General features: G+C 37.4%; 2 protein-coding genes and 1 long non-coding RNA gene across 3 annotated transcripts; 2 read left to right on the top strand and 1 right to left on the bottom strand.

Annotated features, from left to right (window-relative positions):
- The first annotated feature begins 1,438 nt into the window (after positions 1–1,438).
- On the top strand, positions 1,439–11,379 carry LOC135691369 (uncharacterized). Its single transcript, XM_065209212.2, has 10 exons — positions 1,439–1,658; positions 2,791–2,917; positions 3,340–3,412; positions 3,975–4,091; positions 4,870–4,948; positions 9,517–9,588; positions 10,005–10,106; positions 10,198–10,238; positions 10,587–10,725; positions 11,159–11,379. Exons 1-10 carry the CDS (start codon positions 1,482–1,484, stop codon positions 11,276–11,278), a joined length of 1,047 nt encoding a protein of 348 aa, XP_065065284.2. The 5' UTR covers positions 1,439–1,481; the 3' UTR covers positions 11,279–11,379.
- On the top strand, positions 5,060–9,509 carry LOC148960448 (uncharacterized). The gene is made up of 2 exons (XR_016145310.1): positions 5,060–5,947; positions 6,921–9,509. It is a non-coding gene; the product is annotated as an uncharacterized LOC148960448 (long non-coding RNA).
- Positions 11,380–18,640: 7,261 nt separating the features above from the next.
- Positions 18,641–24,218, bottom strand: LOC135691370 (uncharacterized). Its single transcript, XM_065209213.2, has one exon. The coding sequence runs from the start codon at positions 21,911–21,913 to the stop codon at positions 21,005–21,007; it is 909 nt and encodes a 302-aa protein (XP_065065285.1). The 5' UTR covers positions 21,914–24,218; the 3' UTR covers positions 18,641–21,004.
- Between the last annotated feature and the right edge of the window lie 31 nt (positions 24,219–24,249).

The raw sequence follows: 24,249 nt of genomic DNA, 5'->3' as shown, positions 1-24,249 counted from the left end.
TGCCTCGTATTGCACTTAGCATACAGCCACAAAACCGTTGAGTTTTTTTTTAAATTTTGAGAAAGAAATTTTCTTTGAGTTAAATATTCTGTAACCATGCTATATTCGGTCCATGTTATAACAGCCCAAAAACCAACTGGATAGAGAAAGAAGAAAATTGTTTTCATTTTATTGTCGCACGAGTATATTCATTCATTGTCTTGATGGTCAATCGGCGCTCCATATTCATGCAAATGAAGGCATCAATTAATGTTTTATCCAAAGCACACGCTCAATAAAAGGTGATTCCTCTTTCTATAATTTCATTCCGGTGTCATATGCGTTTCGGTAACCTTATGCATTTCGGTCCGGATACACAAACGCATGAAAATTTTGGTTATGCAAAAACGTACCCAAGCATTTAAACAATAGGGTACCAAAAAATGGTGGAATTTAGCATGCAACACGGTCCGGGTATACAAATGCAGAATAATTTTGGTAATGCAAAAACATACCCAATCACATAAACAATAGGGTACCTAAACAAATGGTGGAATTTAACATGCAAAACTGTCCGGGCACACAAATGCATGATAATTTTGGTTACACATAAACGTACCCAAGTACTTAAACAATAGGGTATCAAAACGAATGGTGGAAGTTAGCATGCAAAACGATCCGGAAACACAATCGCATGACAATTTTGGTAATGCAAAAATTTACCCAGGCACTTAAACATAAGGGTACCAAAAAAAAATGTAGAAAATAGCATGCAGAACGGTCCGGTACACAAATGCATGACAATTTTGTTTATGCAAAAATGTATCCAAGCCTTTAAAAAATAGGGAACCGAAAAGAATGGTAGAATTTAGCATGTGAACCTGTCTGGGTACAGAAATTTTCTGGTTCATATTTTTCAGAATGTGAAGAGCAATCAAACTATTTTTAAAAAAGAGGGTGCTAATAAGAAGCGGTGCTTTGATTTCCCTTGTTAAGTTTATGCAAATAAATGTTCAACATTAATGTTGACTCCAAAGTTTGCGTGATTGACATTTGTGAAAATTTATACTCGAAAAGCATTGTGCTTAATCTGTTACTCATAACGTCTCAAAACGTCACACTACGATGAAATCACAAGATTTGAAACACAGTGCGTTAAACAATGATACACTTTTGCATAGGGTACCAAACGCATATTACACCAGCAAAACATCAAATATCACACCAAACAAAATGTTTGACTTAAATCAACATCGATGCAGGTATTCTTGTACCACGAACTAAATTGAACAGTTCTTTCATGAATTTTGATTAAATGTTGGATCATTTAGTCAGGTTTTTAATATCCAAAATATTCAACATTCCTTGCTCCTTAAGGAAGTATAAAGAAACATAATTTTAAATAAATTGAGAAGATAACCCTGAGGAGCAGCACTGATTGCCATGGTGACTGTTTGGCTGTCCTCGTACCGGCAACGAGGTCTTCTAACGATGTGCCTGTAATGGCGGATGGATTGTTATTGCGCGCAGTAAAAGGACAAGCAAAAAACCTCAATCTTGAAAATAAAGGCCTAAAAGCTGTTCCCACTATCATTGGTAGAGTGAGAAGCTTGCAAACTCTGACTCTGAAAGGCAACAGGCTCAAAGATTTGCCAAAAGAAACCGTTGCACTTCAGGAGGTTTGTGCTAGTGCGACTTTTGTCTTTGTGCCGTTTTGAAAGTTACGCTAAAAGTTAGAGACTTACTCAGTTCCCTGTTCAGCACTGCTCCGTTTGTTTTGTTCCTGATTATTACTTATGGTATTTTTGGCTTTATAATTCTCGAATATTTTGATGAAAAGATTGAAATATGAACTTAAACGTTAACATAACATCACTACAATAAAAAAATTGACAATTTGATGCTTGAGAGACTTGGATTCCTTCCTACATGAACGTCATCCCCTTTAAAAAGTGACTGGCTACTTAACTGTATATTGCTAATAGAAGATAATAAAAGAAAGAAATTTAATCCTGCACTCCAGACCATTTTGACCAAAATCAAACATGATTGAAGAATCCAAAACAACAACAAAAAAGAACTGGCAAAGGGGCACTGATTATTACTCAGCATTACATTGAAATTTGTTCATTTCACTTTATTGAATTGTTTTGTTGCGGCTTTTCAGTTTAAAAATCCGTAGTAAAAAAGCTGCAAGCAGGGCCAACACTTGGTCAACTTGTTACGGAGACCAAAGCCCACTACTTTAGAGTAAGTCATGAAATGAACACAACAACTCGTGGAATGAGTAAGTAATTAACTGAATTTGAGGTTAATGGTTAAAGTATATATACAAACATAAACGAGGCTATAATTATATAATAAAGCCAGGTTAGTCCTACTACCAAATATTATTGGAGAAGGGGCAAGCCTATTATTTTCATAAGTTTATTATCATCACATTTTCACATTGTTTTAGAACAAAAGACTATTTTCTTCCAAAAAACAAAAAATCTTGGGGGATGCGCTCTCACCCCCATCACCCGCAGGTGTCGGTCACTGGCAAGCAACCTTAGGTTTGAGCTGCTAGTGTTTAAGAAAACTGGCTGCAAGTAAGGTAACATTGATTGTCTTGAAAATGATGGGCTGTCTAGAAAATCTTGCAAATGTGGCTATACTTCAAAATGAGGATGAAATAAAGACTCATCAAAAATTCATTTATAACCTTGTCTGCAAAGTACAAATCCCAAAACAGGGTAAGATTATCTGCACTTTCTGCATGTTATCCATTTTCAGAAATTCAGTAGTTGCTAAATTTTCATTTGCTTTCAGCTTGAGAACCTCAATCTTGGCAACAATGATTTTTGGGAAATTCCAATAGTCATTGCATATCTGTCATCATTGAAATCCCTGCATTTTTTCAACAATCATTTGCATCAGATAAAACCAGAAATATTCTGTAAGTTCTTATATTTATTGATAAAAAAATCTTTTGTTTTTTCTGTTTATTTTTCAGAACTTATTATTTGCTCCAATTTTGCTAGCAATGATATAATTGTCATTTAGTATAATCATGACTTTTGTATTTATCAGCTGTTAAAGTAAGGTGCACAATAGGTTGCATCCATGCTGTCATCCTGCATCTTTTTTCTTTCAAGTTCTGATCCAGCTTCCTCTTGGAACAGAATCATACATCCTTTATTTCGCTTATCAAAAAAGCAAATCCCTCCATCCCATCAAATCTTTTGCACAAATCTTAAAGCTAGTGTTCAATAAGGACTTTTTGTATGAATCATGTTTTATTCTGTTTTCATGAACTTGCTTGATGTATACCACATTTGATAAAAATTGGCATGCACTGAAATTATGTGTTTTTTACAGCAAACCTGTCCTGCCTGACCCTTTTGAATCTAAACAATAATCATTTGAGAGAACTACCAAAAGAGATCAATAGGTAGTTACTTGTTTTACTTATCACTAAATGAAAAATGTGTAATTGCAGAACAAAAATTGTTTGTGTGTACCATTGATGCTTTGCAGGTAAAAGTATGAGTTTTAAAGTTTGATTTTTCAATATCTCAATTCACTATTGATTATGTCTCTGTGGTCTTTGCTGGCTTGCATGACTTGGAAACCAGACCCCAAGGAACCATCAATGAACATGCCTGATCTTTCCCAACATTTCTCAATGAGCAATAGTAAGAATGAAAATTGACTTAGACTTTCAGTTTTTGACTATAAGAGTTTTACCATGACTATTGAGGTTAACTGCTACAAGGGAGAACTAAAGAACATTTCAATGAAAGCAACTGTTTGGCTGGATTTTATCAAATGTGACAAAGATTATGCATTGGGGTTGTATCAATGGAACAAAACTTATTCATTGTGTTTTCTCCTTAGAATTTTAGACATGAACATATCTTCTTCATTTTCTGCTTTTAGTTATCAAGGGTGCATGCAGTATGCACTATATTATATTCCCAGCTATTTCTCACAATTTCTCTGCTTTGTTCCAGGCTTTCAGCTCTTGAATATCTGAGTCTTGACAATAATAATCTTGTTCTACTGCCAGTTGAAGTTTGCCATTTATCACAGCTTGTGGAGTTGCATGTTGCAAATAACCAGTTGCAAAGGTACACCTTTTTCTTTGTTTTTTGATTAAATGCAAAAGTTGCCACTTGCTTGCTCAGGTTGACATCTTTTTCAAATTTGCTATTTGTCCTATCAAGCACCAACATTTGTGTGGATTTCTCTTGCATTAGATAAGCCTTACCAATGGCATTGTGCCAATATTATACTACTTTTGAAGGCATTTGGATAAGCAATACCATTTTGGAAAAGCAATACTGGACAAACATGGCTTTCCTACCTAGAGCCCAAAGCATGGAATAGTCTTCAATCAACCCTAAAATCAACATCCAATGTCAACAAATTCAAGCATAAGATCAAAGGGAACATTTTCCAAATATAGTAAGAAGATGGCATATATATCTAATACTAAGGACTGGTTTGTAACAAAAGACAGTAAAAAATTCCTTTATCATCCTTTTTTCCTTGTTTTTCTCCCCTGCTAAACCAGCACCTCTCAGGGGACCTCAGGTTGACCTTTTAATGCTTTCCCTTTGGCTGAAATTACAGTTTTTATATTTGTTTTTAATCTATATAATTTTATCTAAACCTTGTACAACCTTTAAAGAAAATACATACATAATTTTTCAAATGCCCAGACAGCATGAAATTTAAAACAACTATAATTCAAAGGAAAGAGGAGAAAGGAGCAAGATTATTTGTATCATATACTCATAAATTTATTCTATTTCTTTTAGCATAATTTATATGTTTTTGGTTTTTGCTATTTATGAGAGCTGATTGTTGGTTTAATTGTTTAAAGTTGTTTAATTGAAATTTTAGCTTACCTGTGGCAATTGCATTTCTGAGAAACTTGAGAAAACTCTATGTACAGAAAAATAACATTGAACTAATCCCGGAGGTAGGCTACTTACCGTAAAAACCCGCGTATAAGCCGCACTTTTTCACATTTTGCCCCCCAAAATCCTAGGTGCGGCCTATGTGAGAAGTGATCAACCATTTCTATGTGATCAACTTAGGTCCTCATATCTGAAAACGAGGCTTGCTATTGTTGCTGTAGGTAACAAAAAATTCCTTTTGTTTTCAACATAAACGCCTGGCAAAAAATTCCAAAAAAGATTGTTGTCCACTCTTTTCTTAAATGTGGGATAACAAACGCACTTGATGGTAGGGAGGACGATGCGCTATGGTTGGATAAAGGCCCTCTAGAAGGAGGAAATACGGAAGAAGGCGAAGGTGACGACTGTGGCGGCGCCAGGGGGGTATTGGGGGGGGGGGATGGGTAATTACCCCCACTTTTGCCAAGATATGGTCTACCTGATTCTTCTAGAAACGGATAAGAAATTGTTGGGTAGGGGTAGGTCATATCTTTTCAATATTCACAGAAAGGAGAGCAAATTGTTGCATCATTACTGCAAAATATAAACACAAAGCGCCCAGTGACGCCAACAAGGAGTTGCAGACAATGCCTACACAAAAACTGTAATGAGGAAGGTTCTGCCGTGATTGTACATCAAGCATCACATTGTTTGTACCTGTAGCGAGGTTTTATTTCCGCATCTTGACGTCATAGAAGATAATATAAATATATATATATATCTTAACCAGCTTCGTGGTTGACAGAATAGGAAAAAAATTTCGGAAAAGTACTAGAGCACAAAGATTTCTTGAATAATGGCTTCGAAATTTGCCAGGGCTCCTTACGATGAAAACATCGTGAATATTGACTATGTACTCCAGCTAGGGCCGATAAGAAAAGTCATTGCCTTTCCGCAAACCAAATTTGGTGCAGTTGACTACCGATTCCAAAAACGTTGGTATGAAAAGTACGATTGGCTGGAATATTCGGTCAAAAGAGATGCTGCATTTTGCTTTTATTGCCGTCTGTTTGCCGGAAACGGTGAGTTTCCTATCCTATTTAATGTCGTTGTTTTTTAAAGAACACTTTTTTGTATAAGAATGCCTAAATTTTTGTTGGGCCTCGATATTTTCAAAGATTTGTGGTTCTGTGCCTAAATCTTTCTATTATGACGTGGTTAAGCGACACAACGTGTAAATTGAGTCCGAATCAACACAGATAGTCCCAATTATTGATTGAAGCTATTCTAGAACAATACAAATATGATGAATGTACTTTTGGTCATTATCATTCTTTGTACCTTTGCTCAAAATAGTCGGACAGGTAAAGTAAAGGCCAAACTGTCGACTTGATAGGATCTACTATACCCCCAGATTCAAGGAACATGTTGGTCTTGTCAGAGCACGAGTCAGTGTATGATCGAGCGACTATCGACAGGAGGACGGAAATCGTGTCCTCTCCATTTATTTTTATCAACTAACATAATCATCATGTTCCGTTTTGTTTTAATGAAGAGAAATCTTAATACGATCTCTCCTTTGTCGAATCTATCTAAGGTTCACAACGAGAATGTAAAATTTGTAAAATTTTTTACCATTTTTGAAAGAAGAGTATGTAATAATGTTGTTATTGACATTTTGGATATTTGCAATTTTCTGTCATAGGGCTTGAAGTCTATGAGCTATTTGATGCAGAAGTTGTTAACCTACAGATGATACGACAGGCAAAATCCGAAAGATATTTCTCGAAAGGTGTGTGTGGGAACCCGCCCATTCCCCAAGAGAAGGCAACAATTGAAGAAACGTTATTTTTCTGGCTTTGCTAAGGAAACCCATTGCCCAGAAAGTTTCTATGCACTTGAAATTGTTCTAAAAAACATATTACAAAACAGAACATATTCTCATATTTCATATTGTTGATAAAACAAAACATATTTTCAAGCTGGGATACTTCTGTGCCTATGAATTCGAAAGTTAAAATCTATAATTTCATTTCAAATTTTCTTTTCTTATAGTTGGATGCTCCAAAGATGCTTTTGTTGAAGAAGGATTCAATAGCTGGAAGAAGGCGACAGGATAGTCAGGGAGACTCGAAAAACACCAGAACTCCAGAATGCACCAGTTGTGTAGGGAAAAAGCACTCTATCGAAAGTCTCAGATGCCAATTAATGCTCTGCAAACCACGCCGATACAGTATTGAAAAATAAACAAGAGAAAGAAGCCAACAGAAATATTGTCAGTGTAGTTTTCGACGTGGTTTGTCATATTGCATTGCAAATCAGAGCATACCACGGTCATGACAGGTCAAATGGAACCATGACAACTCGAGACCTGTCTAGTTACTCGAAAAGATATGGTGTCTCAGGCTACGTTCACACTGCTCCGTTTTCATTTCTATCCGTTTTTGTGAATAAAAACGCGGTCCGTTCACACTGCTCCGTTTTATTATGAAAACGCTATGAAAAAGGTAGGCGTTCTCATTGCTCTAGCGAAAACGCAGTCGCGGCCTCCCTTTCAACACGAGTCGTTTTGCCACAAAACTGGCGCCAAACCGAAACACACACACGAAGCCACGCCATTCTCGATTTTGCATCAAGGAGTCGATAAGAAATTTAATCAAGAAATTGCTTTCAAGCTTAAACATGCCACCTAAACGAAACGAGGATGTATTTACATGGACAGATGACGAATCTTCTTTGCTGCTAAGCATAACGGCCGACTACAGGGCTCAAAAGCTCTTGGACTATCGACTGGGAAAGTGTTCAAGCCAAATACTCCGATATTGCTGGAAGGATGATGGAATATTTGAGAAAGCAGCACGAAATGGGTGGTACAGAAAAAGATTACCCACACAGAAACCACGAACAGAAACCAAAGCAAACAGCATTTGAATAACAGTCGTTATCGCTCTAATGTCAGCCATTTTAAAAAAACACTGTATTTTGATTCTTGGCTTGGCGCCTTCGGCATCGAATGTTGCTGCTGTTGTTAGCGTTTTCAAATGTCTCCGTTTTTGGTGTTCACATTGAAAACGGACCACTTTCAAAACGCACCGTTTTCAGATTTATGCGTTTTCGTTAGCGTTTTCAAAAGCCTCCGTTTTCACATCGGAGCAATGTGAACGGAAGGCCAAAACGGATAAGTTTTGCTCCGTTTTCATATGAAAACGTAGCAGTGTCGCGCTGTGGAGCATTCCTTATTTGAAAAGTCTCGCTTTTTCGAGTTACTTTTGAAAGAAATAGAGGAAAGAGCAAAAATGGTTTGAAAAATCCGTGCCTACCGTTCATTTTGAAGCGTTTCAAGGAAAGCGATCTTCAGAACCTCTACCCGACATTGCATAGAGCTCTAATTATGGCCGCATGCATTCCCGTAACAACTGCATCATGCGAAAGGTCACACAACAGAGTCAAATTAATAAACACTTGCTTGCGTGCCAAAATGGTGGAAGAAAGACTCGAGCAGTTGGTCATTATCATTAGTGAGCGAGATATTTCAGGTGCAATAGATCTCTACCGATTTTAGGAGACATTTGCCATAAAGCCAAGAAAACCTCCTCTTAAAGCTATAAATTTTAAAGCCTTAGAATTTCAGTTTTTTGAAAACATTATGTAGTAAATTTCAAATAGAGCTTAAGTAAGAGTATAAAAAAACTTTCTTTTCATAGAACATTCTTGTTTGGAAGGGTGTGGCACAGGAATATTACAAAAAATTGGCAATTCGATATGTTTGAATGGGCGTGGTCCACGAAAATTTTTTTGTTACCCCCTTACCTCTTCAGGCTGGCGCCGCCGGATGACGATGGTGATGAAGATCACGACGCGGACTTATTCTATCAAGACGAGAGAGTGACATTAAATCAAAAGGAATGGGATGAACTCTTTGGATTGTCTGAAGATGAGAAGAATTTCATGGATTTTAGTTATTGTTATTTTGAAAATATTTTCATCGAGAAAGTATTAGACAAAACATTTTTTTCTGAATTTTGAGGCCTCAAATTTGGGGGGGGGGTGGCTTATGTGCGGGGGCGGCTTATGTGCGGGGGCGCCTTATACGCGGGTTTTTACGGTATATTTGTTCATTCCTAGCCTATATTAGACATGTAAGTTGCAGCCAACCAACAATGGCGGAACAAAAGATCTGGTCGTAAACTTTGACAGTGTTGCAATCTTCCTTAAACTTCTGTTTTGGAGCTTTTTATTGAAAGAGACTGATCAATTCTTTTGTAGCATCCTTGAAATGCAGAAAAGTTCCCATTTCTGGCTCAAGGCTGGGCCAAATTCTACTCTCTCTAAGACGGTGTAGTTATTTTCAGAGCTTTGATAAAGTCATCATATGGTGTAGAAGGGAAACTTAGTATGTCATTCAGTTTTGTGACGTTATTATTCACCTGTTTTTCTAAAGCAGAATTGAGTTGCGGTCAATCATCCTGCCCTCCTTTAGACTGCACTGATTCAGAAAGTAAACAACATTCATACCAATTCTTGGACCTGAATCTAGCTCTAAACTAAAAATGGCTAAGGACACCAGTTAACGTTTGGGGCATTTTTGTGTTACTTGATGAAAAAGACCAATCTAACACTTTTGAAGTAATTAAAGATAAATTCTTTGCAGGGTCTTGCCAAGTGCACATGCTTGGAGGTGCTAGACATTTCTGTGAATCAAATTCGATATTTTCCTGGCCAGGTATTATCAAATTTCTTAATTATTCATTTTCTCAATTATCTGTTGTATATAATTTCTAAAGTATTTTTCATGTTATTAATTATTGGCTTCAGTTTTGAAGAAAGCTAGCATTGGTTAAATATCAAAGTGTCCCCAGGAACGTGGTCAATGGTCTAGTTTCTGTTTCCATTTTGACATGTCTTCCATGAAGAGTGAAAGATCGCAACGCCGCACGATTTTAGTGATTGATTTTCACTGCACTGCATATAGCAAATTTACAGGAGTTTAATCTCATTTTCTCAAACGTTGCAACTTTGCAACCCTTTGGTTGAATACAAATAATTTCATCTTCGTTTCGATATGACCTTGCCTTCAAAATCAAACCAAATTTCTCAAGACAATATTGATAATAAAATTCATTCTATTTGCATTTCTAGCTTGCTTCTCTTGGAATAAAAGAGTTGTATTGCGAGCAAAATAATTTATTGCAACATCTTCCTGTCCAGTCAATCCAAGATGAAGAAGTTTTACCCTTAAAGGTAATTTTTTTCAGCCTCTAAGATTGCTCTCAAATCGTTCAATTTGTTTATTATTCAAACAAATATTGACTGATTTTTTTATTGATTGTAGGAATTAGCTGCAAGGTTTATTCTAACTGCTCTTCAAGACAGGTAAGTAGAAAGTGTCAGCTCGTTGATAATAGTAATCAAGTGATCTATCCAGGATTGGTTAATGATCGATTGATCATAGTGGCCAAGTGATCGATCCACGGTTGATTAATGATCGATTGATCATAGTGATCGTGTGATCGATTCATGATTGATCAACCGTAAAACGCTTTTAACGCCGTCATTGTAACCTGGTATATTATTCTGCTAGAAATTGCATCTCTGTTTTCTCCTTATACTGCTTTGGTGCTATTCGGGTATTTTAAAGGGTCTCAGTTAGAGTAATTACGCCCCTCTGGTTTAGCAAAGTTTCTCTTTGTCTCACTGACAATATTCATGATTTCTCCTTAGTTCTTCACACATGCGCATTGAAGTGAAATACAATCAGAAAGTCCAAGAAATTCTGGCGAGTGCGCGCCAGTGTGATGTTTGCTCGAAGCCGTACCTGAATACATGGCTGGAATGTGTCAGATTTGTTGACGCTAGAAAAGTGGGTTTTTTGTTTCTTTTGTGATTTTTAAGAAAAACAATAAGAAATGGATGGATATTTGCTTCAAAAAACCTGGGGGATTGCCCAAGATAGCTATCGCAACGTAGATTTGTTCATCATAATGTTGCTTTATATGACCGATAAAATTGCCTATTTGACACATTTTGCTGGGAGATTGATAGAAGCCCGATGGTTTGTCAAATTTAAAACCTTCGCTCCGGGTTTTACCGTGTTAGAAACTTTGCTAGCTTTGCCAGTTTCTTTCCACACTGGAAGCCTTATTTGGTATTTTATAATCTTAAGCAAGTTGCTAAATTGGAAAAAAAACGTTGGGGTGTGTCAAAGTGGAGGGTTGCTGGTGGTCTTCCCCACTTTTCCGTAAAATATTTAAGTGTTTAAAGCCAACCTTAATTGCACAGTTGTCTTATTTCAGATAATTGGCACAAGAAACAACTGTGGCATAATTCCGCTTCGTGGAATGCTCTGCGCGTATGCATGTTTTAATACCGATGGACACGACTACTATGGAATAGCACAAGTTGACAGCAGTTAGTCGCGCGTGCAAAAAGCTGATGATTCTAGGTTGTACCATATGTGAAGTAATGTTTATCTTTCTTAAAATGTTTTTATTGAGATATAAACAATAACTGGAAACTTAAGTCATATTTTCTTATTTCAGGTTTGAGCAAACTGTCAAGGGCTTAAATTTAAGGGCTTAAAGATATCTTTTCGAATGTCGCATGTTGTTAATTTCCCATGTCTTCAAAAATTCTTTTGCCACATTTTGCACGAAGCCTTCCGCATTGTCGTTGTATTTAAACGCCAGCGTCTCGTCTCCCCTCCCCTGCATAGGCGTAGGAAACCAAGGGGCTTAAGGGACTCAATCAGGCAAAATTTTTCAAGTTTCAAGTCCATTCACGCAATTTTTTCTCAATGAAGCAACGATATTTGGGCAAGACCCACGCTAAGCTCCCTAAACATTTTGCATCCGCTACGCCCATGTTCTCCTGCATTTGGTGTTGCTGTTGCTCTACTTCATTAATTGACACTTGCAAGTGAAAAAGGGCCTAACATTTACATTTTGAGTAGCTATGTTTTCTTTTGACCTTAGGGACTTATCTTTACGGTATACATCTCATACCTCTTTTGCACTTTTGCTAAAAAGGCTGAATTTCTTCAAGGGATGTTTCTTGCTAAAATTCAATGTAAGATTATTGTGGAAAAAATGATAGAATTTTCCATCATAAATAGAAGGAACCATGTAAGTTTCCCAAACACAATTTTGATCCACATCTGGGTATATATTTTTCATTGTGTTCTTTCGCACCCTTATTCTGACGGTTTATACTCTGAGGAGTGTCAGACAAAAAAGCTTTTAGTAATATGCTGTGAAATGTTTACTTTTTTCAAAGCGATTTTCAAGTTTTGTACCGCAATGAAATTGTTCACAAAGACGATAGAATGTCATTGATCCTTTATTATACAAAGTCTTACACTGTTGCTGTTCCGAAATATGTTATATTTTGGTACTGCTCCGAAAATATATGTATTATTTTGGGAAAGAATACGAAATAAGGAATATATTGGAGGTGAAGCCCAAAAGAAACGGACAATGAAACTGTTTTTATAATCAATTTGGTTTATAATCAATCAGTTTCAAATTCGCTGGGCTCGTGCTCACCAAGTTCGTGTTCATGGAAGGTGTTCCTTCTGCTTCTCCATGTCAGTTTGCGTTTTCTCGGGCGTCGTTTTATAAAGATGTCGTCGGAAAATTCGGGCTTTTGTCGGATAATTGACAACCGTTTAACGTGACAAAATTACTCCAAGAAATCGTTCTGAAAAGGAATTTTAAGCTAATCTAAGGGGCAGTGTCGTAGCGTGACATTTTCAACTGGGTATTCTCTATTAAACAAAAAGGTGGGGCAGGGTGTGGCTCGATGCGGTTTGATGAAAATAGGGGGATAATAGGAAGATTAATAGCACTAGCTATTGACATTTAATCTAATTTTCTTTTTGGTTCGGTTGGCAAGTACTGCACTGTCAGGGCATTGCTATGATAAAAACGATACTTTGCTAAAGGACCCTTCAAATATACTCTTGGTACTCATTCATTGCATCAAATTACTACTAACCATTTCATCAAAAGTAATTCAAATCAAAACATATCATTGAAAGCCAGTAAAATTTTACTGGTCGAAATATGTCCCAATAGTTGCTGTTAAATCGTCTAACATTCGCACTGATGTAAAGAGGAAGTAACTGTAAAAACCTACTCTTGATACCTTAATACAAAAGGGCTTTCAAAAGTTTCAAAATTATTCAGATAGGGCATTACACGAGTTATAAATAGTTTGTGGTATGCAGTATAGACTTTTTCTTCGTGGCCTAATCGTGATATTTTCAATACAAGTTAATATTTGAAAGAATCGAAGGTAATGAGATGAGACTGCACAATAATGCAAATAAATGTGCTTGAATAATGCAAACAAAATAGGCCAACAAGATAACTGAATACACCAGGCAACTATAAGGATATTATCCAGGCCTATCTGCATTTACTTTAATTCTATCACATAATACAAACAGAAACATCCCTGATTGGCAAGCAATAACAAATTGGCATTTCAAGAGGGAACAGATCTGAATCAGTGTAGTATTATGTAGCAGCCTACCTTTCCTTTCCACTTTGCTGTTGGTAGATTAAGATTAGGGGTCAAATGAGAGAATGATTATGAAACAGTAATACAGACATTGCAATAGTTTTTTTAATTAAGTCATGTTTACTGTTTTCGATGCAGCTCTATCACTCCAACCGCTCCGCTCCGACGTCCATTAACTGTTTATATCGATCTCATAACGAGACTATTTTGAACCAACTTTGAGGCTGTACGCTGCATATTTCTCAGCGTACAGAACCATTGTTTTAGCTGATTAACGGCAAATATTATTCATGGAAAGGAGCATTTTGATTGGTTAAAGTACCGTCTAGGGTATTCACTGCGTATTCATGACCATACATCATGAAGTAGCTCAATCTTCAAAATTAGCTTTTCGTGATATTTTGTACTTGTACAAAATGTAGAATATCGAAGGTAACGAATTCAACCAGAATCAATAGCCCCAAAACATTTTTTACTTATTACAATTATACGTCGTATTAATATTTTTTCTGAGAAATCTCAGGGTATTCACTGAATACCTTGAATACCCGGACGCTACGCCACTGCTAAGGGGCATAATTGCCAAATTTTCTGTTCGCTTCGCTCGCAGGTGATCTGCATTTTCCCTTTTTACCCCAGGGGCCTCTATAACCTCTATGTGGCCCTTTTGCAAAATTTGAACATAGCATAGCTGATAAAATATTAGCCAGTACTAAATAATCAAACAAACAATATATGACCAAAATGAAAACTGCTTGTGAATTATATATCTAATTTCAATTCCGTAAAGAATAGCCGAAATTTCCATCAGATTCTTCCGAATAAAAGTTATTTTCAAACGTATTTCCTACTGACGAAAACAAGATAAAATGCATGAAATGAACGTACGACTTTTCAAAAGAGTAATCGGTCGACCTCTTGTAACATCAACTGTCTTAGATGAGATATCGATCTTGATATAAAAAATCATAATTGGATTGTTCTTCTTGCTACCTAATTATGGTGTGATCAGGAAAGATTTCTTAAGGGATTCGCCAAAAATCATCTATTTTTATCAAATGTGCAGTTTCTTTAAAATTAGACATGATCCAAGATGTTATCTTGTCGAAAAATTGTAGGCCTGCCCCCCCCCCCCAAATGAAAGCTTGAATTTCCGCCACTACTCTCGACGTTGCTTGTAAAGGCTCTTTAAAGCCTAATCTCGTCGGAGACAGGAACGAGACCTACTTTCAAACGCGTGCGAGCGTACATGAAACTGATCGCAACGACCGTGATCATCCCCAATGTACGCATGCGTAGGTTTGAGCGCTTCGAGCGCGCACTCAAAAATGACTCTGACGAGATTAGGCTTAAGAGAAGTGGAAAGATAACCTCTTAATTCTGCCCCAGTGTTATCAGTGAATATCTCGCGTTTTTAATTTTGATCAAGCTTGCGTAGAGCATCACTGCATGTCGTTCAAGGTGACTCTGATCTGGAGGTGCTAAGATAAGAAACCATTTGCTTTCAATGGGAAAGCACAGAATAGTTCGGATTCAAATGCTTCACCATCCTGTTTATGTTCACCTTACTTGTAGCACAATGATGTCGACAATGAATAGATTGATTTTAATCGAACCGCGGGTTTCTGAAGGTTTCACAAAATTGGCGAAGATAAAGAGGGCGTGACTGCTAAAGCAACACCTGGTGTAGCGTGACAATGAATGGAAGAACTGGTAATGAAGCAAACATAATAGACTGTTATAACTGAAAGATTGCAAGGCTGGGGCAGAGGAGGCCTAGCTCCAAATAATTCCCAAAGTTTAGTAAAAACGATACAATGTATCACGTCTAATCAACAGAACGAATAATTATGATAATAAAGTACCGTAGAAGGTAACAGACGTCGTGAATGCAGCAACACATCGGGAAAAATGGAAAATTTAGTTCTTTAATGACGGTAGCCCTCCAGCAGAGCTGCTCAAGGGGCTATCAAGGTCCGGGGGCCATTAGTATGTCTGTACGTATCCAGTCTTTCTATCATAGTATACGTATCCATTATTTCTATCAACGCAATCTACAGTACTTGATGATAGAAATATACAAAACCAAACATATCCTGAACCCTGGTGAAATTTTTGAAGAAAGAAATGAACATTTTGATTTGCAAATAAAAGTATCTTAACATTCCAAATGCCAGGACAGCTTCTTATGGTATAGAAACTATGAGTTTTCAGGTCAAAAGCTGGGGCAAACAGTATAAAAGAGTCCCAATCATTAGCAACTTTTAAAAAAGAGTTAAGAGAACACCTTGTAGAAGTGACTTTAGATTATATAAAATATTTATTGCTGGGTTAGGTTTTATTTAGAATATTATACCTTAAACATTGTTTTTAATTCTTTATAGATAGTTAGCCTTAATTAGCTTCTTTATAGCTATTAGACTTAGATCTAGAACGCCAACTGTAAAAAAATTACTTACTATTATATATTTTATTATATACCGTCGAGAGAAAGCGGGGGGGGGGGGGGGGAATTCCTGCGGCAAAGATCTCAAAACGTTTCGCTAATGTAGAAGCTCACTTTTGCTCCTGTGCCACTACTTCTTCACAAGGGCCCGTGTTGTTTGTAGCCACGAGGCCAGAACTGGCTCTCGACGGGCCTCTCAATAAACCTGATTTTAATTAACCCGGTAGACACGGCGAAACTTTTGTTGCCATAATGTATATTACAGCGGCTTTCCAAATGCAGCTGTGATTAGGTGCTTTATTGTGATAGAATCCTAAATGCCACTCGTCAAGATACAGTTTCGTGTGAGCAGCATGTTGCCAGATAAGAAATCAGTGACGGACATTCATTGTCGTTCGATTCATGGACTCTGCATAATTGCTCACAGGTGCCTGAAGTTGTCTACCTTTTAAATCTTAATCAATTTTTAAACCGTATCCAGGTTGCTTTGTAAACTCATTAATCAAGTCATTCGGGATTTGATTTAGCTCCAGGCAATTATTTCTGATCAATCGACGAACCGAAAGTGTAAATATTTCATCCCAGAACTTTTAACTGATGAAATGACACTTTCCACCTTAACCGTAAAATCCGATTTCCGTTTGAAATTTTTTGTACGCGCGGGCGTAGCGCCCAAATCTGAGCATGCGTAATTAAAATCAAGTGGTCTCGATTTTGCGTCCGCTGTGAGCGCCAGAAAGTTGATAGGGCCCCACTTTTTTTGTGCGCTCGGCCACTTGGCAGCAGCACTTAACTACGCATGCTCAGATGGAAATCGGCCTTAAGCGGAGACATTCTTTATTTTCGTAGCAATCAAAGACGAGATAGAATACATGGTTTTGTTACCTCTCCTTTGCTTGTTTTTGCTAAGATTTCGCCTTTCTGAGCTAGTGAGGGTGAGCACCTTTTCATTTCATTTTTAAATATTTATACAGGTTTACAGATTTCAGTAATAAAAAAATAACTGTTTTACAAATCGACCTGTGCATAAACAGAAAAGCCTAAATTAAAGAGAATTACAATGTACAATCAGTTAAAATCAAAAAGAGCATAACAAAAATAATATAGAAATTAAATGTACCTCTCATATGGATTTTTTAAAGGTAGCAAGGGACGGTGCCAATTTAGTTTCCTCATTCAGCTCATTCCATAATTTTGCTTCGCGATATGAAAATGCTTTTTGGCCTGTGCATGTTCTTAAAAGAAGTATCTGCAAGTTTGTTTCAGTAGAGCGAAGATTGCGAACACTGCCCTCTGAGCATTTGCTGAAAAGTTCTCCTAAATATTGAGGAGCAAGAGATATCAATGCCTTTGGGTCAGGGTTGCTGTTTCTTTTTTGATAAGATCTCTGATTTAGGGCCAGCCAAGATTTTGGAGCAGAGAGACAGCAGGAGCATCATAAGGACTATTTGTAGTTATTCTTGCAGCTCTATTCTGGATTTTTTTTAGAGAGAATTGAAGTTGGTTTCACTACAACAACCCCAAACCGAGCAGCAATAACTGAAATGTGGCTCAACAATTCCTCTATACATTTTATGCAAAACCCCTGATGAAGAAATTTCTTGGCACGCTTAATAAGACCAAGAGCTCATAGTGCCTTAGCCTTTACTTGTTCAATATGGCGATCCCATTGGAGTTCGTCATCAATTTGAACTCCCAGATACTTAGTATCGGTTATCATATTGATATTTTGTTTACCTATTTCGAAACTAGGCTCAGCTTCAGTCCGCTTTTCGATCCTTTGAATATTTGGTCTGGATCCAATAATCAAAGGCTGCGTTTTTACTACGTTTAGAGACAATTTATTTCCATGTAGCCAGTTCTGTAAATTCACAAGATCCTAGTGAAGGTGAGCACCTAATGAGAGTGAGCACCTAGTGAGGGGGAGCACCTAGTGAGGGGGAGCACCTAGTGAGGGTGTGCACCAAGTTAGGGTGAGCATCTGGTGATGGTGAGCACCTAGTGAGGGTGACCACCTAGTGAGGGTGAGCATCTGGTGATGGTGAGCACCTAGTGAGGGTGAGCACCTAGTGATGGTGAGCACCTAGTGAGGGTGAGCATCTGGTGATGGTGAGCACTAAGTGAGGGTGAGCACCAAGTTAGGGTGAGCACCAAGTGAGGGTGAGCACCTAGTGATAGTGAGCACCTAGTGAGGGTGAGCACCCTGTCGTTCGGAAAGTGCTTTCTCCAAGATACTTATCGATTGCTTCTAGATTATTTGCGGAATATCCATGCTTACATATTCTTTTTGACAACGATATTTTTGTATTTTTTTCCAAATGAATGCTGTTCAGAACATCGCGTGTTGAATGTAGCTGTTCTATTTTTTATTTTCATACTTCAATGAAATATGAGTGGTATGTTTTTCTCCATAAAAAAGTCTCTTTTCATCCTTTTGTTTCTTTTTTGCCATTTTTGACTTTTATATTTATCCAAACAAGATTAGAGTCATTTATCCCATACGAGTAGATGAATTGGCTAAACTGTTGGTATCATCAACATATTCTTTGTTGCTTTATTGTCGTTATTGCCTATTTTTATATTTCGTTTTCATTAAGTGTATGTATTCTTTTGTTTTTTTCATTACGATCCAATCTTTGCTGACAAAGTGTATCTGGAACACGATTTGCTGGATGTCATATTCGCAGAAGAGCGCTCTCTTACTCTAGACGAGCAATTTCCCCAGATTCTGTCAACCAACTCCATGTCATGAGAAATAATTAATTGGCTCATCCTATCCGGATTCCCTGTGCCTGTCCTAGTCTTTGTATTTAGAGCGGGTCGAAACTGCTCCTTTTGGTCAAAACGAGCAAGAAATTTGTAGCAAACGATTAGAAGAGAAACACATTTGTCAATGTTTATCCGTTTCATTTTGGATTCGAAAACAAAGATTAAATAGCAAACAGAGTTACAGAGAATTCAAATATTTATATTTATTCATGCTATTTATCATTTAACTTTACAGATATATCTAGTAAATAAAGCTTGATATATTCAATAATAAAGCTTGATATATTCAAATCAAATATACAAGGCCACGAAAGACCAGCATCGTTGACCAAAAATTATAATTCTTAATAATCATTTTATATATGTTATCGAATGGTTATAACTACACAATAAGTAAAATGAAAAAAAAACAACAACAAGGCACTCTTAAGTTAAGAATTAATTCACTCTTGAATTAAGAGGAAAAATTGCCTTTCTGTCGGGTAAACTGCGTTATGTTTATTGCGATATTTACGTGAAATTTACGTCTCAAAGATGTTTATCTTAACACGCCATATCCTGCAGGTAGCCTATACAACGAAAACCAAGACAAAGCCTGTAGACCTATGACTCACGGTTGCTGGAAATTCTTATTTAGTCCACGCCTACAAAATCAATGAAACCAAATCAAACGTCCAGCACCCACATTTTTTGCGTGTCCAAAAGAATTCACTACGGACGTTTCTAGGTATCTGTTGCGTTGTCATTTGTAGAAGTGTTCGGGTAGACAGACCTCTAATTTTACGTTCTCAGCACATGAAGATGTTGTTGGTGTAGGGAGTGATGTATTTATCGAAAATCTTTTAATTAGCCCCTTTAATAGTTAGATGTTTTTAAGGGAGGGTGGTCTACAATAACTATCTAAAGGGTGCCATACAAATAGCTCACATTTAGAGAGGAAATATTTTTACATTGATGCTGAAAGCAAAATCATTGGTAAATTTCGTTATTCATGTTATTCATCACAGGCAAAAATCCTGTATTGTAAAATTTTATATGTTATGATACGGGTCTCTTTGAGGATAGAGGTTTGTTAACTATTTTACTTCAAGAATGGGGGGGGGGGGGGAATTTAATCCGAGAAAGGGGAAGCTTAAATGAAGGGGAAGATATTTGAGGATTTACGGTGTAAAAGATTTTTGTTCTTGTTATATTTGTGGTGCAACAACGTATGCGATTTGGTCGGGGTAGTCCTTTCATCAAAGCTACGACCCTTATTTAAATAAAGGGCCTTTCTCGATAGCAAAAAAAACACGTTAATCCCGTCTTAGTAGGAAATTAGGAATACACAAAGCATTAAAAATTGATATACTAGCTTTGTTACATAATAAATTTCAAATCAACATTAAACGCATAACTATACAAGCGGTGAAAATATATACAGTAAGACTATAGATCCCGTTAAGGAAGCCGAATGTTTTGTCCGTCTAGTCAATTTCAAAATCAGATCACATTCTCGGTGATTTCTATACGGTTTCAAAACAGTCCGTTAATTTTCATTTCATCGTTCTATACTTTACGAATGATTATGCAATTCAGGGCGGTTCCTTTTCCCGAACAATCTAATGCTGGTTTAGTTTAAATTATTAAATAAGTAACCTTCTCTGGTGGTTTAATTTAGACCCGGAATCTAGACCTGCTGCTAAAAAACATTTCATTACAAAGTTTACGATATCCACTTTTGCAAATTCTAGATGTTTACCGACAAGTCTAAATAACGCCCCGTTTCATCTTGGTGTTCACCTTCCACTCAACGCAATTACTACGTTGGAGGTTTAACGCACAGTTCTTTTTCTAGTATCATATGAAAGGATGTTTCCCTAATGCAGAATACAGAAAACCGGCATTTTGTTAGGTTGCAAAATCTTACTAGCGGTAAACCTGCTATATTCACGGTCTTTAACTTCTCTTAACGTTCTAATTAGTCTTCATCAAACCTGACTGTGCGTTCTTTACTTTGAGTTCTTTGTCAAACCAAACACAACTTTCTCTGATAGCTTAATACCTTTTAACGATAAAAAATATCATCGATAATTATCTTCTATTTTATTCCTAGCCACATGAAAATGTTATCGGCCTAAAAACTTACCACAGTTGGAGTGATTATTATTTATATAATCAATAGCTCCTAACTCTTAAGTTTTTTAGAATCATAAATAGATACTCAATAAAAAACAACTTGATTGACGTTTCGCTGTAAACTTCTTCAGAATTCTTCAGAAACCAAGTTGTTTTATTGAGTATTTACATATATATTTATTGTGCATATATACAAACATGTATATTTATACATACACGAACTTTCGTCTCCTATGCGGATCATATCTTGAAAATTGAAAATACCTAGAATTCATTATACAATACGCTAGAAGCTATGGTTATTGAACTCACCTCTAAATGGCTCAAAATCTATTAAACTTTCAAACATACATGCTGACGACACTCGATCTGTCGAATTCTGCTGCTCCTCTGATTTCACACTGCTGGCAATTGATGTTCTCGAACAGCTTTTCAGACCCCCATGTCTCCCGTCTCGCCGCCACGTCCTCTGCCCCTCTTGTTGCCCCATGTCATGAGTATACAGACTGGCTGATGGGGAGACATCACAATTATGGGGGTACTCCCAAAGAAGTTGTTCACTTAAACCATGGTAAGCAGCAGATAATGGGGGCAATTCGTCGTTAACGTCTGAAGGCTCTGATTTGAACCCAGTTTCGTTATCCTTATAAAACGAAGTGGCCTTGTTGTACCCTTCGGTTAAATCAGGTGGAAATATGTCCGACAAATCCCGTTCAATACAAAGATTCCGATCTCGATCTCGATTCTCGTCGTCGGGGCTGCTGGGTTTAACTCTCACATCGGAAGGATAGTGAAGAACCGGTGCTGTTGACGTGACAGTGAAGTGCTTGGCAGGAACTAGCGTTGCTTGGTTTAATTCTCGTTTTCCTTGATTGGAAGACAATATCTCTGCAGAAGAAAGATTCAAAATTTCGTGCAGACTTTGATCATCATTGCTCTTCGCTTTCACTTTAGTTTGCATCTGGCGAACCTTCTTCCTTGCTAACACTTGAATGTGGCTAGCCACTTGTTTTCGAGTCCGAATTTTCCCGGTCTTCAGATAGATGTATCGAGCTATTAGTTCATTTCTCCCATACATCTTGTCTCTTGCCGACAACATGATCTTTTGCCTTCCGCAAGGTGGATATAGTGCTAAAGCTTCCTGGAAACTTTTTTCAATTTCACCGGCCCATAAACCTTCTACCTCATTTGACATTGCTAATTTTTGAGAAATTCCAAGTGACCAATTAAAGGAGAATATGCGATAAATCAGTCCCGCATTAATTGCTCTCTCAATTAATGACAAACTGTTTGCTACTGGTCTATACCATCTACTGATAGGTTTAAGGCAAGATAATTGGCCTGACTAGAACTCATTTATACGGCGATATTGTTCGAAAGATCAATGAAGGTAGGTACCCGTTGATCCGCTTGAGCAACAGGGCAACAGTGATTTTGTGACCTTGAACAGAATACACGTAACAGGTTCACACGAGTTGTCTTTTCTGTATACGCTAGCTTATTCCAGCTCTAGTTTACTAACACTACGTGAAAATGCACCTCTTCTGGCAATAGAGCTCCCAACTCACAGTTCTAGGCTTAGTGGTATTTCCTATACGAAGAAGGCAGTTTAAACCAATATACCATAGCAAGATGCCTTTGAAACGCTCAATGTCGATCGACTTTGACAATAAGCATGCTTGCCACTATTCGTTTTTATATAAACAAATCTACTACTGTAAACATTCCACTTTTAGTGCCTTTTTAAGATAGCAAAACAGCCAAATGCAGAGCCATAAAGAGAGGCACAAAAATCGTGACAGAAATATCCCCGCAACACCTACGTGCATGTAATTGACATGCTTTATGAGCACATGTGCAGATCTTGATGCCGAACTTCAAACAAAATTATAGACCATCTCGTGGTTCTACATTTGAAACTTCTACCTAGGTTCTTTGATTAGAATGAGCCTATGGTTACGGTTGTTTACAAAAAAAACGTTTGAAGACTGCCTTTCTTAAGGACATTTTTTGCTCTTCGTGATGCCGCATGCCGCACGAAGAAGTTTCGGTCACTGAACCGTTGAACTCTTTTCATGTCTTTCCATCCCCCCTTTTTCTTCGAGAAGCAAAAAAGAGGTCTGAAGCAAGTCCACCGAGCACTTTTTTCGTCGTAATTTGTACACATGTTACTGCTGTCGTGAAAATCGTTATTTTACGTTTCATGCGAAAGGCTCTTGTGTCCGTACGTACACTTGATGAGTAAATTTGCTAATGATTGCCTGTTTGGTAAGTGTTTAGGGCATAAGAAAACTGAACAGGGATCTGTTCGATAAGTTTACCTAAACATGTGACACTGAAAACTGCGTGGTTATGGTTGAGGAAAAATACTGAAAAATGCAAATTGGGCGTAATGCAATGCTTTTCTTGTAAATTGAGTACAATTTGACCTGTGCGATGCTCCTGGAAGGGGGAACGCTTGCTGGGCGTTGCGAATGAGACGCAGGCCACATGGAAATTGCGCTGCGATAAGCAAACAGAAAGACTTTGATGGTTAAAGTGATGAAATGCGTTCGGTTTATAAATATTTCTAGGAGCCAAGAGCCTTAAAGGTTGTGGTAAGATATTTTTCCATTCTAGCAGGGCCAATATCATCTCATAAATGATCCAGATAGAACGGATCTTTTCGCCCGGCCGGCAAAATGGAGCTGCTCAACATGCGCTCCTCAATCCCTGACACTTCGCCCCTGAAAGCCCACCGGTATTGCTCCTTCTAAATGGGTAAAACCTTCAAGAAAATCTTAAAGCTAGAAATTCCCAGTTCAACCTATACCATCGTATCTGGGTCTTTTAAGGTTATTGGAAATTGAATAAGTTGTTACCGAGCGAAACCTAACCTCCAGAGAAAGCTAAGGGAGCAAGCAGACGCACTGTAAAAAATAGGCTTGTGTATAACAGCAAAACCCTTAGAAATATTCGGTTTAGGATCTTGCCCCCGCCTTCTATGAGCTATATTTCCTTCATCGAGAAACATTGCTACTCCCCCGCATACCTGTGACGTTCTAGTAGTCGCAGACTCTATGTTACATTGATACTGTATGCTACTGTAGGCTACGAGAAGTTTTGGAAAACATTTTGTTATCATATACAATGAAACTGTGACAAATATTTGTTTCCACGTCATAGTGTGAGCATCTGGTGGTTCTATACTTCAACCTAACAGGTCCCAATCACGCGGCAATGTAATTGACCATGGACTTTTTGTTACAAACTCAACGAGTCCGTGAAGTATAACGTAATGATTCCTACTTTCTGATTATCATTTAGCTCAATGAACCGAAAAATGAATTAATTCATTGCATCAGGTTAAGGTTCAAAATGAAGCGACAAAGACTTTGAAAACAAAGAACAAAAATTCCTAAACAAAGCAGTAGCCTTCGAAAATGGGGTAAACCATGGGGTAAACCAAAGGGTGCACATGCTTTCCTCTGTTCTTGCAACCGTATTTTCCTCTGTCCTATGGTCAATACAGTCTAAACTTATTCTAAAATA

Source organism: Rhopilema esculentum, chromosome 4 (assembly GCF_057945365.1).
Source record: "Rhopilema esculentum isolate cy_ngs chromosome 4, ASM5794536v1, whole genome shotgun sequence".
NCBI classification, from domain to species: Eukaryota; Metazoa; Cnidaria; class Scyphozoa; order Rhizostomeae; family Rhizostomatidae; genus Rhopilema; species Rhopilema esculentum.
This window is presented reverse-complemented; position numbering and strand designations above follow the sequence as displayed.

Bases quoted from the DNA above. Each gene is read 5' to 3' on its own strand.
- LOC135691369 (XM_065209212.2), top strand. From the start codon at position 1,482: ATGGCGGATGGATTGTTATTGCGCGCAGTAAAAGGACAAGCAAAAAAC. The intron at 3,413-3,974 runs GTAGTTACTTGT...GCTTTGTTCCAG, and splicing joins CTACCAAAAGAGATCAATAG to GCTTTCAGCTCTTGAATATC. The intron at 10,107-10,197 runs GTAATTTTTTTC...TATTGATTGTAG, and splicing joins AAGAAGTTTTACCCTTAAAG to GAATTAGCTGCAAGGTTTAT.
- LOC135691370 (XM_065209213.2), bottom strand. From the start codon at position 21,913: ATGTCAAATGAGGTAGAAGGTTTATGGGCCGGTGAAATTGAAAAAAGT.